Here is a 17,066-nt window from a genome sequence, read left to right as displayed (position 1 = left end):
AGACAACTTAAATGCAACAAACACCAACATATGCTGTGGGGAGAACCCATCTTCTCCTCAACCGCTAAAGCTGATGTAAGCATGGTCAGTACCCATTTGCCCACCCAGCGTGCGCCAAATGCCCAATGCAGTAACTACACTAAGATGTGGGGCGGGGTGGGGGGGGTCTCAAAGGCTAAGGCTACCTGCTGGGATAAATGGCCAAGGCCGACATGGTACTCACCCTTCCAGAGTGCAGCAAATCATTGAAGCATTTGCAGCACTGTGTTCCTGTGCGCCGCACAGCATCTTGAGAACTTACTGCCTCCACCACCTCCTGTCACACCTGCCAGGTCACGTGGGGGGCCCTCCTCCTCCCATCCTCGGGAAACAACACCTCCCAACGATGTGACACCTCTTCGAGGAGGGCAGCAAGGCAGGCATCAGAGAACCGAGGGGCACATTGGCCCCCCGCTGGCCTACCCTGCAGCCTGTCCCCCTCCTCCTCCTCTGCCCTGACCTCCTCTGGAGCCTGGTTGCTGGCCATGGTGGACAGCCTAAAGGAGGCTGCCTGGCCTTTCTTTATCCAGACTGCTGGTTCCCCATTAGAATCAGCGGTCTGTGCACGCCCGCCGGACATTTGTACACGGGAGTCTGAAACGTGCTGGGCGGGCCTTAGTTGGTCCCCCAGCGCAAAATGGCAGTGCGGCCCATTTTGCTGGCAGAAATCGGCTACGCACCCGCTGCCGCTGCCCAACAAACATAAGATTCTGCCCTATGACTTACTGTTCAGTGCAGCACTGAGAGAGCGCTGCACAGTCAGAGATGCCATCTTTCAAATGAGACATTGAACTAAGGTCCCACCTGCTCTCTCACATGGACATAAAAAATCCCATTGTATTATTCAAAGAAGTGTCATGCACGTATTTATCCCTCAACCAACATCACCAGTACAGGTTATCTGGCCATTTATCATTGTGTCATTTGTAGGTGTTTCCTGTGCGCAAATGCTGCATTTCCTACTTTCAACTGTAATTAGACTTCATAAGGACTTAATTAGTTTAAATGGTTGAGACTTCGTGAGGTTGTGAAAAGCACTAGATAAATGCAAGTCTTTTTTCCCCTTAGATAATAGCCTGACAGGTGGCCCACACTAGCAGAATTCTATCCCAGTCTATGTCATCAGCTTTGTTAAAGGGGGAAAAGCTGAAGAAAAGTTTGCCTTCAATAAACATTAATCTTTTCTCACATCAGCCAGGGTTTACTGAATGCTTCAGTTATTTATATCCATCCATGGACTGTGTAGTACTTTTAATGCAATGATTTGATGGTCTTACTGTGACTTTATCTCACATGCCCTCTCTCATCGGCAGTCATTGAATCACAATCAGTAAACACATCTGCCTTCTTTAATGAAAAAGAAGGGCATAGAACAATAGAGCACATTATCATCTTTCTCAGAACTGTTACACATAACGCTTCAGAGTTTGCTCTCAGTGGCAAAGTGATAGCATTGCCACTGACCTCAAAGAAAGCTGCCCACAAAGACCTAGCAATCTCTGTGGCATGGATTTCACCTTTCTCAACAGTAATTTCATTGGGGCGCTAAGTCAAGGGGATCTCTAGCTGTCCAGCAACAGAGATGTCATCATGCAGGTAAATGGCCAATCATATTAGAGAATTCTCACAGATAGCAAACCAGGAAGTTAAAAAAAGCACAAAATTATCCTTTACCTTTTATAAATTTTCCAGATTAAAATAAAGCTTGGGACACACAGATGGAAATAGGTTAGACTAAAATATCTTAAACAAGCTTTTTAAAAGAACAATAATTTTTATTATATTAAAAATCTATGGAATTTTTATTAAAATGTAGAGAATTGACAACGCAAAAATATAAAATTACATTTCCAGGGCCAGAGAGTTTGTTAAGCAGTATTTATGGCTTAGCACACCATTAAAAACCTAGTTATATATCATTCCACAGTAATATTATAGCCTAAAAAGGGGAGTTTCATGTCAGCTCAAATGACTTCTAAGATTGCCATCTGCAGGGATTTCAATAGCATACCCTGTAGAGGAGCAAGAAATTATTAATAGCAACTTCGGGATTTCTGCGTTTAGCTGCACATGTGCAGGCACCTGTTGGTTTCACAGGATAATAATGGCGAATACGGACAGTTTTGCTATCATTACAATTGCAAAATCAGGCCTATGTGTGACTTCGAAGAGTAGTCACTGAGGTAAAATTTCAGTCGCTGTTGCTGGTAGTGTGGGAGCAGCACAGACACTTGTCTGTCAAAAATAGGGTCGAAGATTGGTCTTACTGGCACTCTGCTGCATACACCAACATCTGGCTGAGCCTTAAGATGGGCAAGAGAAGCTCTTCTCAAAAATAACCAAGAGCTTCATTTTAATGTGGAATCCACTTTTTAATGATAGAACATGCACAATTTCCTGCGATTCTCTGGGCATGAACTGCACACTTGCTTTTATGTGTAAAACAAGCAATGCAAGTAAGAACATTCTGGGCTGGCAGGAAGTCGGCATTTAAAGATAAACCAACTATGTGAGGAGGACTATCAGAAAGTGACCCTTTTCCTTAGTTCTGTTTATTTTCAATAACAATTTTTGTCTGTTGCCCAAGAGCTTTGATTTTAAGGTTTTTATCAGTTAATTACAGACCTGGACATTATAATCCTTGAAGTGTGCCCCCTAAACTGAATGGCACCTTAGAATGAATCTATGTGACAAAATGGATTGTCTAAGGATTGGTCAAATGAAGATATAGGTGGAAAGAAGGTAGCTCCCCTGTTAAATTAAACATTTAAATATTTTTCAAAACATAAATCAAAAGTTGGTGGGATGTTTAAAGAAGATTTTAGAAGGAGCAGACTTTGGAAGGAGATAGAATGTTAAAAAGAAGTAAGAACCAGTGAAGTGTTCGGAAAAAGTTGGATGTTTAAGAAAGGTTAATTGTTAAAATTGGCGGAACATTGGAGCAGCAATGGGTCATCCTGACTTGCCGAGCGTTTCCAGCTTTTCCTCTTTATGCTCCAATCATTTCTTACCATGCTCTCTGTTTTTTTTAAGTACGTTAAATGCCAACAAAATGTATGTTTTAAAATCCATTATGATTTTTTTAAAAGTGAATATAATTTCAAAATTTGAAACCCAGTAGCTAAACCAAACTTTCACCAGATGCTGTCAGACCTGCTGAGTTTTTCCAGGTATTTTTTATTTTTGTTTCACCAGAACTTCTTTCATTTGGTTTCATTTGTGGAATGGGCTGCCACCTAGTGCCTGGGAAGTTCCTGGTCACAAAAATCTCAAGGTGGTTACAGCCAAAGCTGTGTGTAAATTTATCCATCTGGGCAGATTCTAAAGTCTCCCCATTGCAACATCTAATCTTCCCTTAGAAACTTTCAGGCATTTTCACCTCCACTACACTTTGGAAGTCAATGGTTGAAGATGAATTTCCTAATCTCATTTTTAAATGTAACGTTCAAAGCCCCTGTTCTCCCACCTCCACCACCAAGTATGGTGAATACATTTGTGAGAATGTGATTTCCCCACTATATGCTATGGTTACTGTAACGTAGTCAGGGTAGACTTAGTTTACCATTCTGGGAACTAAATATGGTACTAGCTTAAACCCTGTGTCCCTTTGTCCTCCAATTACAACTTAAGTGAGCTTCCATGAGACCAGGGGTAAATCAGCAACTCCTCAGTACTAAAGCAGCCCGTGCCCAAATGCAGCAAGACCAGGACAACATTCAGGATTGGGCTGATATGTGCATGTATTATTCACACCACACAAGTGCCAGGCAATGACCATCTCCAACAAGAGAGAATCTAACCATCCACCTCCCCTTGACATTCAATGGCATTACCATCACTCAATCCTCAGGGGCTTACCATTGGTCAGAAACTGGTGGGGGCTGTTTTGTTATGTGGTCCGGTCTAGATGGGAATTTTGTGGATTGTCTATTCTTCCAATGTATGCTTTTCGAGTCTGTGGTTTCTCAAAATCATTACTCTTTAGTTTAGTTGGAGCAAGTATTTACACATTTGGACCTCAACGTGAATTTGGAACTTCTCCTCCTTCCAGATCCCGCTTCCATCTCAGTCATGTGATTTGACATCATTATTGCATCAGCATCATGTATGCTTCTGATGTTAACCCTTTACTCTAAAGGGGTGACCCCCAATGCTGGAACTAAATTCTGCCCAATATTTTTGCCTATAGTTAGCTAATTACTTCCATGTGAACAGATCCCTTTAATTTGGACCTCAAAGACAAATATATCACTCCACCACCACACCCCCCCCACCCCCCACCTCCACCCTGCCAGACTGTGCTGGAGGCTATGAACAATTATTCAAATAAACAGACAGCAGAAATTTAGAGGCAGCAACTTACAGTTAGCTTTGCTGTAGCATTGTGGTTGAAAGCCTCAGTTGCAGCAACTGTGGAAAATTTCTCCCTTACTCTCAACAGTTGGGAAGCAACTTATGAGATGAGCCCATTTACACAGTTGACCAACTTTCCAACATTCATGGCATATTTTCTGCAGTTATCAAGGAATCACCTTAGCCTTATTTCAACTGTTTGCATAATTTTGAATGACAAAACTCTGGTTAGCATGTAGCAAGAGATTCCATTGATGATAGTGCAGCTGCTTGGCCAAAAACTCAAAGGCTTTGCTACTGACAACAATATTGAGAGTTTGTAGATGTGCAGAATAATGTGGATGTACAAAAATTGCAGTCAGTGAGTCTGTGATCCTCCAAACGGTGTGCTGTAGAGATTCCCAGACTGCTCTCTCCCCTTGCAATCAGGAATTGGCAAGAGCTCCCATTCTAACACTGTTGGTCTCACTGTAAAAAATCCTCGAAATAACTTACACCTTGGTGACTGAGGTATAACTAGATTTTTAATGGTGTACTAACTTGGTCTTGAGCAGCTAATTTTATAATTGTACAATGCCAAATTTCTCCATAATGATTAAAATTTTTACAAAAATTTGAAAAAAATATTAATCTTTTAAAAGTTTATCATTATTTTAGCATCTATTTTAATACAGTCCTAAATTTATTTCTGAAACTGTAAATTAAAAGTGAAAGTTATTAAGTGCTTGTAACTTTCTGATTTGCTGTGTGTGAAGGCTTCAATATGATTGGCTGCCTATCTGCTAGTTGACATCGCTGCTACTGCATGCGAAGATATCCTGATTTGGTGCCAGATCTCAACTGCCATCTGGAAAGGGGAAATGTTCACCACAAAGATTGCTAGGCCTTCGTGGGCAGCTTTCTTCAAAGTCAGCAGTGAGTGCCCTTGCACTGCAGTTGTCCACAAAATCCAGGCCAGTAACTTTACTGAGAAATCCATGCAAGTATTAAATGTAAAATTATCAGTAAAAAGGTGTTAAGCCCTCCAAGAACAATGGACAATAGATTTGTGAGGTCCACAGCCCATTCCAATTCCTAACTCATATCCAGAAAATACAATCTCAAGAAAGGGAGGAAAATTGGCTGCACCAAGCATGCCAAATACACAATCCTGCTGGTGCCTATAAATCACACGCCAGGAAATGAAAATTAGAGGAATTGGAAAGCTGAGTGGCACAGATGAGGAAAAGAAAGGGGAGAAAATGCAATAGTTTTTTAGTACAGCAATAATAGGAACCTACATGATGAATCTGAAATATTTTCTACAGTGCCCTGATCTTAGACAATCAGAATAGCATGGCATTGCTCCATTGGCAGTATTTTTTTTTTGCTTTTAATGAAAATCATAAGCACATATGACATGCAGTGTGACATGTATTTTATATGAGCACTATGTAGTGAGACAGACATTGCACCAGACACAGAGTTTTTAATTGCATATATTTCTTTTAAAACACAGTTTATCAAAGAGATTGAAATAGCAATTGAGGTAAAAAATGTACAAATTGGACCTGAAGTTAGCCAATTATAAGACTACATAAATTATATAGATAAAGCGTTCATTTTTATTTTAATGAGTACAGAGAAGACAAATGAAACACTAAAAATAATGAAGTCAAGTATTCTTATACCCCATGACCTTTAATGATTTTCTTCTGATACACTTAATACCACAAATTTAGTATATTAAAAATTTACTGTCAGCACACACTTCCTATCAATGTTCTCTATTAGAAATTCCTATGTCTTTAATTTATAATGAAAATTACTTATGTAAGCTTGTCACATTGTAATTACATCCTTCGATCACTGGCAGGAGGCTTTAATCGTGGGTGATATGGTTAGATAGGCAGTTTGCAATATAAGTGTGGGGATTGGAATTGTTAACATATATATATATATATATATATATAAAACGACCAAGATGTGCAACCTTAAAATGGGACTGAATTAGTTCATTTGGTCCAGTTACCCTGCTCTCAAATTTGTCCTTCATCTAGTCTTAACTCGTAGAATCATAGGACGATACAGCAGAAGAGGCCATTCAGCTCATTGTGCTTGTGCTAGCTCTTTGACAGGACGATTTAATTAGTCCCACCTCTCTTTCCCTGTAGCCTAGCAAAAGTATTTATCCAGTTCTCTTTTGAATGTTATTATTAAACCTGTTTTTCCATCACTCTTACAGGCAGCGCATTTCAGATCACAAGAAGTCGCTGTGTAGAAACGACTTTGTAATATTTGTAATTCGGGAAACAACGCACGATGAATATCATTTCCAAGTTTAATTGCAAAATAGCTGTGGCGCATTTTATTTTAAAAACGTTTATACTTAACTAATGAATTGGAGCAAATTGACACCAGCTTTATTGGCAATTGTGAGTTTGAACAGAGGAGAAATATCAAGACTGACATTTATGCCCAAAAGGATCTGAGCACAACAATTTTGTAAAGCTGCTTAATCGTGGGGTGTTGTCTTTTCGGAATAAGCTAGTAAAATAATTGAGTTGGTCCCGCTATCAACAAGTTAATCTCGTAAAGTCTGACATTGAATAAAAATACAGTTCTCAACCTAAACCTGTACTAACTTGTTCCTTCACATTCCAAAACTAACACTGCTCCAGTCACCCGAAGCTTAAATACAACCTTGCCCAACGTACAGGCTAGGAACCGACACTCCCACTGTGTGGTCACCTCCGATATCGGTATCACCGGTTGTTGAAAGCCAGGGCCATTTATTTGAAATAGGTTAGATATTTGCATTTTACGGCCGTTGGATAAAGCTCCAAAGGACTGAGGGAATCAGCAAGGCAGGGAGTGTTCCCCTCGGTTTTCAGTTACTATTGGGACACACACAGCAGGCTCAGCCAAGAGAGGCAGAGTTCGAGTTTCAACTGTACACTGCTGCCTGGCGCGTGGAGAGTCCAGGGCACAGATGGGAATCTTGTACTCCGAGGTAAGTACAGACATTGACCCGAACTAACAGCTCGTGACGAGAATCCGCTTTGAACTGATCAGTAGATCAATGGTTGAGTGGAATTGCTGTGTGAGATGTCACCGTGGATTACTGTTAAAACACCTTTCCTGTGTGTAGTTTATGATTCCGCCAGAAACTTTCGAAACCATTGTGAAAACATCTTAACTAACTTGGTTCTGGTTACACTCACCTTTGCAAATGAGGTGAAACTTTAGATGTCGATGTGTGATGTTAGACTGAAGAAATGTTATCTGCGTTTTTTTATGAGAATTTGCTACATTTGTGAGTTCTTAAATCTCCACGCGACTGTTCTGGATTTCAAAATGTGTAAAATAAATCTGGCATTTGGGCCCTTCCTATTGGACTCTGCAAATCCACGGGACCAAGTAATCGATGTGTTGGCCTGTTTTCAGCCCAGTGGTTTGTGCTAATAAATTTCTAAGGAGCTGTAAAGTAAGGTGTGTCCAGCTCCAGGAGTGAGGTATTCAGTCAGTCTCAAAACAACTCCTTCCTGCTGGCCTAAAAACAAAAATCAAAAAACTGCGGATGCTGGAAATCCAAAACAAAAACAGAATTACCTGGAAAAACGCAGCAGGTCTGGCAGCATCGGCGGAGAAGAAAAGAGTTGACGTTTCGAGGCCTCATGACCCTTCGACAGAACTAGGGTCATGAGGACTCGAAACGTCAACTCTTTTCTTCTCCGCCGATGCTGCCAGACCTGCTGAGTTTTTCAGGTAATTCCTTCCTGCTGGCACTTGTCAAATATGTTGGGCTACCATACATGCTGGCTTGTGAACAAAGAACAAAGAAAAGTACAGCACAGGAACAGGCCCTTCTGAAGCAAAGCAAGTTGCAGATATTGGGCAATTGGAAAACATCACCTCTTGGAAACACTGGGCAGATCAGTGGAGAAACATTTCACATTATCAGTACTGTCAGAGCCCTCTCCCAAATGTTAAATTCCTCCTTGCATGCCTGATCTGCTATGTATTCCTGCTTTTGTTTCACATACGCTTTGTGTGTTTTCTAAACAACTTGAACCAGTAGAATCATTGGCCTCTTTCTGTGCTGTCACACTCATTCAGAACAGCAATGCCTGTACCACCACCTGTGAAAGAGTTGTCCAATTTAATCTCACACACAGCATTTTACCCATAAACCTGAATCCTCTTCAAGTACATGTCCAAGTGACTTTTGAAAGTTTCTACAGAATTTGATTCCTCCAAACTTTCGGGTAGTGTGTTTCAAATCTTAAGCCTCTGGGAAGAAATTCCCTTTCATTCTTTTGTCAGTTACTTTAAATCTATGGTCTTTGGTTACTTTATTTTTTCACGTGATATGGGCATCACTGGCCAGGCCAGCATTTATTGCCAATCCTTGGGTTGAGAAGAGTGGCAGGCTGCAGTAAAGGGTAAGTAAAGGAGAGAGTTCTTCAACGTGGAGATGTCCTCTCACCATTTCTTTTTAGTTTAAATTGCAAAGCAGGAAAAACAGCCAGGTCACCCACAATTTGGGGGAATCCCTCTATAGGGTGGCCTTTGGTTTCAGCTGCACCAAGGCAGATAAGGAAGCCATGTAGGCCTGCCAGGAGTGCTGACCCCTGATCTGCCTCTAGCTGTCTGCCTCCAGGCATTTGAACTTCCCCATCATTTGGGGAAACTGGAGGCCGACAGGAAAATTCTGTGCCCTTAACAAGCTCACAATGAGTTTTGCTGGGCCCCAAACATGCCTAAAATGGTTGGCCTCTGGAATGATATTGGAAAACCACCATGCAGACCAGCGCCAGTATTTTTTAATCCCTGTCCACCTCCATCACTGACCTCGGCAGGGCCCGAATATCCTGCCTTTTAGAGGAAGGCTGCGGAAGGCATTACCTGGAGGCTGAATCAGTGAGAACTATCCCAATGTTCTGTACTAGGAAACAGCCCTGGTATCCTGGGGATATATATATCCCAGAGGGATACTTGGACACATATGGGGGTCTATATCACTCGATTCTGTCAACAGTCATTACAACACAGGAGGCTATTTAACCCATTGAGTGCATGCTGGAATGCTGTAGAGAAATCCCATTGCCCTGCAGTATCCTTGTAGTCCTGCAAGTTTTGTTACCTCAAGTGCCCATCCAATCTCTTTTTGAAATTATTAAGGCTCTTTGCTTCCATCACCCTTTTAGGCAGCAAGTCATTACCATTCTCTGCATAAAAAGGATCTTCCTCACTTTTCACCACCTACAATTTCTGCCCAAAACCTTAAATATATGTTCCTTAGCCTTTGCGCCATCAGCCATTGGGAACAGTGTTCTTTATCTAACTTAGCTAAATCAGTCATAATCTTGCACACTTCTATTGAATCTCCTCTTGATCTCCTTTGCTCCAAAGTAAACAACCCCAGCATCTTTACCCAATCTTGTAGCTAAAATTCCTCATCCTTGGAACAATTCGGGTAACATGTGCTGAAACTCTTTGCACTCAGGTCAATGCAATCCGTCTGCCAGGGATAGAGTTTGGAATCAATATCTGAATCTTGTTTTAGTTTCCTGGCACTGATTTCAGAACCATTGATCTTAGTTGTCGCTCCCCCAACATTGCAGTGTCCAACTCTAGATGTGTTTGTTGGTGTCCTTCATTGGTATGATTCCTAGAGGGATCTGAGGAGTTTGAATTGTTGCTTTACACCCCCTCTTTCTCTTTGTATGCAGCTGTCCTAAGTAGCACATTTATATTTAATATTAATAATTATAGATCTGTTGCAAATATTTTGCAGCAGAGACAGTATCAGGTGTGACGTTGAGAAACACAATATAAATGGATGAACCTGCGTGACAATTTAATCCACTTCTCCCTGTTCACCAGATCCAATTGTATTGGCCGCCAACTGAAGGGGAATTGTCTGTGGAACCGTTTTCTACCCCTGTGTAATTCAGGGGGGAGTAACACTCTTGAGGCTCTGAATTGAATAAACCAAAGGCTAAAACTATGCTCAAAGTGAGCTCTTTATAACTGTAGATTTCAGCAAAGCTCCTAGCTGGCAGCACCACTTGAATCTGATCACTGATATTAAACACCAGCTTTTAGTTGGTGTAAGCCTTTTTCTCGGAAACCTAAGGGACCACGGGCCTCCAGTTCAGAAGCCCAGGTTATACCGTCTCTCCATGTGGTTTCTTTCAAAATGCACTACTTCATACTTATTAAAATGCATCTGCTATGTGTATTTTACCAGTCTTTACATGTCCTCATATTTTCTGGTTATCCTGTTCACTCTGCCAAGTTTTATATTACTGCAAACTTCAAAATTATTTTCACCATATCCAAATCAAGGGTATTTATATTTTTAACAAGCGATGCTTAGGTACCCTCTGTACACTTTGCTCCAGTCAGGAAAATATTCATTCTCCTCTGCTTTCTGCCTCCTATCCCTTAGCCAACTGTGTGCCCAACTTACCGCTCTCCCTTTAATACCATGTGATTTCAATTCCTGAATAAGTCTGTTATGTGATACTTTATCAAATTTTTGAAGTCCACACATACATCATCCGTCATCTACTGCACTATCTTCATCAGCTCTCTGTTAAATTCAATCATTAGTCAGAAATAATTTGCCTTTAACAAATTAATTTTAATTATCCCTTATTAACCCATGTTTCTTCAGGTGATAATTAATTTTGTCCTTGACTACAGTGCCCAGTAGGTTTCCCTGCAGTTACCAAGTTCATTCCTCTATCTTTTGAAAAGGGTGCAACATTTGAAATCATCTAGCAGCGCACAAATCCAAGCAGGTCAAAGATTTTTTAAAATTTATTCACTTACAGGATGTGGGCGTCACTGGCTGGGCCAGCATTTATTGCCCATCCCTAATTTGCCCTTGAGAAGGTGGTGGTGAGCTGCCGCCTTGAACCGCTGCAGTCCATGTGGTGTAGGTACACCCACAGTGCTGTTAGGGAGGGTGTTCAGGATTTTGACCCAGCAACAGTGAAGGAACAGTGACATATTCCCAAGTCAGGATGGTGAGTGACTTGGAGGGGAACTTCCAGGTGGTGATGTTCCCAGCTATCTGCTGCCTTTGTCCTTCTAGATGGTAGTGGTTGTAGGTTTGGAAGGTGCAGTCTTCATAAGTTTTTGAGTTTCTGCAGTGTATCTTGTAGATGGTGCACACTGCTGCCACCGTTCGGTGGCGGAGGGAGCGAATGTTCGTGGAAGGGCTGCCAATCAAGTGGGCTGCTTTGTCCTGGATGATGTCAAGCTTCTTGAGTGTTGTTGGAGCTGCACTCATCCAGGCAAGTGGAGAGTATTCCATCACACTCCTGACTTGTGCCTTGTAGATGGTGGACAGGCTTTGGGGAGTCAGGAGGTGAGTTACTCGTCACAGGATTCCTAGCCTCTGACCTGCACTTGTAGGCACAGTATTTATATTGCTAGTCCACTTCAGTTTATGGTCAATGGTAAACCCCAGGATGTTGCTAGCGAGGGATTCAGCGAGGGGCGCTTGTTAGATTTTCTCTTGTTGGAGATAGTCATTGCCTGGCACTTGTGTGGCGTGAATGTTACTTGCCACTTATCAGCCCAAGCCTGGATGTTCAGGTCTTGCTGCATTTGGACATAGACTGTTTCAGTATCTGAGGAGTCGCAAATGGTGCTGAGCATTGTGCAATCATCAACAAACATCCCCACTTCTAATCTTATAATGGAAGGAAGGTCATTGAAGCAGCTGAAGATGGTTGGGCCTGGCTTCTTGTATCTCCACCCAAGCTTCCCTTGGGATGTATCCCATCTGGGCCACATGACTAGTTGATCTTGAGTGATACTAACTTATTTACTACCTTTTTATCCTATTCTTTATCTCTTCCCCACTCTGCTCCTTCACTGCAACATATTTGTCATCAACCTTCTTTCTGTTTTATTTTAACCTCTATTTCTTTGTCATTCAGAGAGCACTAGCATTGGATGCCTCATCTTTCTTCATTATAGGAAGATACTTAGTTTGTACCTGAAGGTTTGTACCTGAAATATCATCTCCGTGATGGCTTCCCATTGCTCCATAACTGTTTCTTGGCCAAGCTTTGTTTCCAGGCCACTGAAATTATCTCTTCCTCCAGTTGGGTATTTTTGCTTTTGATTTTTCCTTGTCCCTTTCACTAACTGGTTTATTATGATCACTATTACCCAGATGCTCTCCCACTCCTGTATGCTCCAGTTGCTCTTGTTCACTGCCTAAAACCAGATCCAGCTCATATATATTCTTCTCACTGTGAAAAGGAATACAAAGTGCCTAATTAACAAGTCTGCCACTGCCTCATTAGCTATTATTCTTGTGTGCTTCTGTTTCTCTTTAATGAGCCTGTATTTTTATAGTCCCTTAATATAGCCTTAAGCACTTTACAACTGATCAAGATGCAATCATTATGTATGCAAACACAGCAGCCACTTTGCATGGGAAATTAATGAAAGATTAGACAATATGTTTTCAGTGGTTGAGTTGTGGGAAGAATGTTGGACAGGATACCACCTCTTCATTGAAGGACCATGCAGTCTTTTACCTCCACAACAGTTTGACATCTCATCCAAAAGATTACGCCTCCAACAATGAAACACACTCAGCATTGAAATGCTAGGCTATATCCTGTCCTTGGATCCAGAATGAGACTTAAACTGGCATTTTTCTGTCTCCGAGGCAAGAATGCTTCAACTGCTTAACTGTACCAAACTGATCATATTTGAATGGGTACAAAGCCATAACTGCTCTCAAAAGTATGTTCAGAGCATTTCAAACTTTGTGGAAGCTCAATATTTTTAATAGATAAAGGAAGAAAGATTCATTTTTCTTTTACAATCCTTAACACCGCCGTCCATGCAAACCACCACCCCCCATCTCCAAACTGCTTTTCCTTTCAAGTCCTTGCCTCCCAAATCCATGCTCATCTTTCCCAGAACTCCATGCTCGAATCCGTTCAATCAGATTTCTGAAGCAACTTTTTATTAAAGTTGTAAATGACAACAAATGTGACTTTGACAAAGGTAGGCTATCCCCCGTTTACCTGGTTGGGAGTGTGTTGCCATTGAAGGCCATCATTCTCTTCCAGATGCAACTCCAGCTGTGGCCACCATTCTCAGTGGCACTGCTTGAGCTGCCAGCCATCCGACTGGCCAGCAGCCTCTGGGGAGAGGATGAGGAGGGGATGCCATCCTTAATAGCAAGCAATTAGTTGCTTGAACCCTGTAAAATGCGGCTCTGGGTCCCAGGGTTGCCTCCAGCTTTCAGGCCTGTCATTGAAACCCCTGCCACAACAACAAAATTCAGGCCAGTAAGTGGACTGAAAATGGTCAATCAAGTAAAGACCGTACTGATGGTAAATGATTGAGGTTGAAGAAGTGATTGGGGCTTCTTAAGGAAGTGAGGGATTATGGTTAAAACAGGAAATTATAGTAAAGTCATGAGCTAGTAATTGGAAAGTGTGTTGAAACCTTTAAATAGAACAGAAGTCAAAGAAACAGGATGTTTGAAAACACTTCTGTTTTTAAAGGAAATAAAAACAAAGAATGTCAGCAACGAGACATTTGATAAACACCGAAGGGTATGAATTAGGATGGGTTTATTTTTGCAGGAGAGACCAAACTCACTACCATCAACAGGAGTACATGGTTAACACTCCCGATAACCCAGTTTAGTTTACAAATTAATTTTCAACTGGTTAAAAATAAACTTGTACCCACGGTGGAGAGTGAAACAATTGACAAATATTGTAGATTCTTGAAATTCAAAATTAAACACACAACGCTGATTGCAGAGCTCTGAGATGCAGAAGGATCTGGGTGTCTTAGTGCATGAATCGCAAAAGGCCCAGTATGCAGGTACAGCAGGTAATTAGCAAAGCTAATAGAATGTTATCATTTATTGTGAGGAGAATTAAATACAAAAGTAGGGAGATTATGCGTCAGTTATACAGAGCACTAGTGAGACCACATCTGGAATACTGTGTACAGTATTAGTCACCTTATTTAAGGAAGGGTGTAAATGCATCGGAAGCAGTTCAGGGAAGGTTTACCAGACTAATACCTGGAATGGGCAGGTTGTCTTATGAGGAAAGGTTGGACAGGCTCAGCTTGTATCTGCTGGAGTTTAGAAGAGTAAGAGACAACTTGATTGAAAAATATAAGATCCTGAGGGGACTTAACAGGGTGGATGTAGAGAGGATGTTTTCTCTTGTGGGAGAATCTAGAACTAAGGGTCATTGTTTAAAAATAAGGGGCTGCCCATTTTTCTGAGGGTCATGAGTCTTTGGAACTCTCTTCCTGAAATGGTGTTGGAACCAGAGTCTTTGAATATTTTTAAGGCAGAGGTGGATAGATTCTTGGTAAGCAGGGTGATGATAGGTTATTAGGGGTAGGCGGGATGCAGGTTTGAGGTTACTATCAGATCAGCCATGACCTTATTAAATGGCGGTGCAGGCTCAAGGGGCCGAATGGCCTACTCCTTGCTCGTATATTTGAAAATGCCCATCTAGTCAGGCAGCATCTGTGCAAAGAGGGGAAAAATGGGAATTAACCTTTCGTTTGGTAAACTTTCACCAGAACTGTGAAACATTGGGCTGAATTTTAATTCCATGGTTACGGGAACAGAGGCGGAGAAGGCTGATAAAATAGTGGGGAGCCGAGTCAGGCCAACTCTGTCCCATCGCCAGGGAGGTTACCTGGGCAGGCTCCATTGGCGGGCAGCCAATTTGCATATTAAAGGCCACAATTAGGGGCTGTTAAGTGGGCATTTTGCCAGTGATGGGGCAACCCCCCCCCCCCAATAGTGCTGGAAGGCTGAGCCTGATCCAGACAGGAAAGGCAGCCCTCCATAGCCCCAACAACCCTTCCAGAGGGCTTTTCCCTCCAATTGGTGTGGCCTTCTGCCCTTGGTCTTCTGAAAGGGAAATTGTGTTTGACTAATTTACTAGACTTTTTTGAGGAAGTAACAAGCAACATGGATAAAGGGGAACCCCTGGATGTGGTGTACTTAGATTTCCAGGAGGCATTTGACAAGGTGGCACATTAAAGGTTACTATGCGAAGAGCTTGTAGTGTCGGAAGTAATATATTAGCATGGATAGTGGATTAGTTAGCTAACAGGAAACGGAGTAGGCATAAATGGGTCATTTTCGGGTTGGCAGGACATAGCGAGTGGAGTGCCACAGGGATCAGTGTTGGGGCCTCAACCTTTTTTATTTTATATCAATGATTTGGACAAAGGGACCAAATGTATAGTTGCTAAATTTGTTGATAGATTGGAAAGTAACTTCTGAAGAGGGCATAAGGAGTCTGCGAGTGGTTACAGACAGCTTAAGTGAGTGGGTAAAATTTTGGCAGATGGACGATAATATGGGGAAATGTGAACTTGTCCACTTTGGCAGGAAGAATAGATGTGGAGAGAGATTGCAGAACTCTGCAGTACAGAGGGATCTGGGTGTTCTAATCACAAAAAGTTAGCATGCAGGTACAGCAAGTGATTAGGAAGGAAAGTGAAATGTTGGTGTTTATTGCAAGGGGAATGGAATATAAAAGTAGGGGTGTTTTAATACAGTTGTACAGAGTATTGGTGAGACCATATCTAGAGTACTATGTACAGTTTTAGTCTCCTTATTTAAGAAGGACATAATTACTTTAGAAGTGGTTCAGTAAAGGTTCACTTGGCTGATTCAGGGGATTGAGGGGGTAATCTTATGAGGAAAGGTTGAACAGGTTGTGCCTGTATCCACTGGACTTTAGAAGAATGCAAGGTGATTTTATTGAAACATATAAGATCCTGAGGGGACTTGACAGAGTGGATGCTGAGAGGATGTTTGCTCTTATGGGAGAGACTAAAACTAGGGGGCATAGTTTAAAAATAGGGGGTCTGTCATGAAGATGTAATAACTTTCATAATGTTGTGGAATTTATTGTAAAGTCGAGTAATAATTGTGTATGGTGAATTAAATTAAAGACAGTTGGTCTGAAGGCTTTGATGTAAGAAGAGAAGCTAGGTTTGAAATGTTAAATAGGTAACCATGGGTGAAGTGAGGTGTAAAGGGAACATTTGCATTTTTAAATAAACCAGAGTGGCTTGAATTCAAAAGAGGGGGTGTAACATTACACCTAGCCAGGAGAAGTTAAGAAAGTATGTTTATTTTCCCCAAAGATTACTGGTAAAATTAGTACTAAGATAGGTTTTTATTATTAAAGGGGTAAAGTCCAAAGACATAGGGCTGAATGTTGCCCTGAATGACTTGGCGGCAGGCGGGCAACCGAGCGCTGCCGCTGAAACGGGCCCCGCCCCCACTTTAAGTGGGCAGGCCAATTAAGGCCCACCCAGCGTAATAGCCAATGGGAAGGGCTATGCGCTTCCTGTGCGGGCGGGGAGGGCGGGATTCCCCAAATACGAGAGTGCGCTCTTTTGCACACGCGAGCGAAAGAGCGCACATCTCCCTGAGACTAAGTGCTGCCTCAGGAAGATCGCTGAAAGTTTTTGAAACTCTAAAAATAGAAAAATTTTAAAAATCATGAACATGTCCCCTTCATGTAACAATGTCACACGAGATGGGACATGTTAATAAATATCACAAAAATTTTAATAAACTTTTTTAAAACCAACATGAAACCTCATCCCGCTGGTGGATGAGGTTTCACGTTTTTTCAGAAACCCGC

At 41.8% G+C, this 17,066-nt stretch overlaps 1 protein-coding gene across 6 annotated transcripts in view; it reads left to right on the top strand.

Annotated features, from left to right (window-relative positions):
• Positions 1-7,048: 7,048 nt before the first annotated feature.
• Positions 7,049-17,066, top strand: part of ankrd22 (ankyrin repeat domain 22) — a 63,769-nt gene continuing 53,751 nt past the window's right edge. Inside the window, exon 1 of one of the 6 annotated variants that reach the window (XM_041210507.1) lies at positions 7,049-7,384. In XM_041210507.1, coding sequence (XP_041066441.1) covers positions 7,364-7,384 — 21 coding nt within the window. In that variant the 5' untranslated portion in view covers positions 7,049-7,363. The remainder of the gene's footprint in view (positions 7,385-17,066) is intronic. The other 5 variants (XM_041210505.1, XM_041210509.1, XM_041210508.1 and 2 more) reach the window with 5 other exon arrangements.

This window comes from Carcharodon carcharias, chromosome 17 (genome assembly GCF_017639515.1).
Source record: "Carcharodon carcharias isolate sCarCar2 chromosome 17, sCarCar2.pri, whole genome shotgun sequence".
Lineage (NCBI taxonomy): Eukaryota > Metazoa > Chordata > Chondrichthyes > Lamniformes > Lamnidae > Carcharodon > Carcharodon carcharias.
Note: the sequence above shows the minus strand (reverse complement) of the source record. Positions and strands in the feature narration are given on the sequence as shown.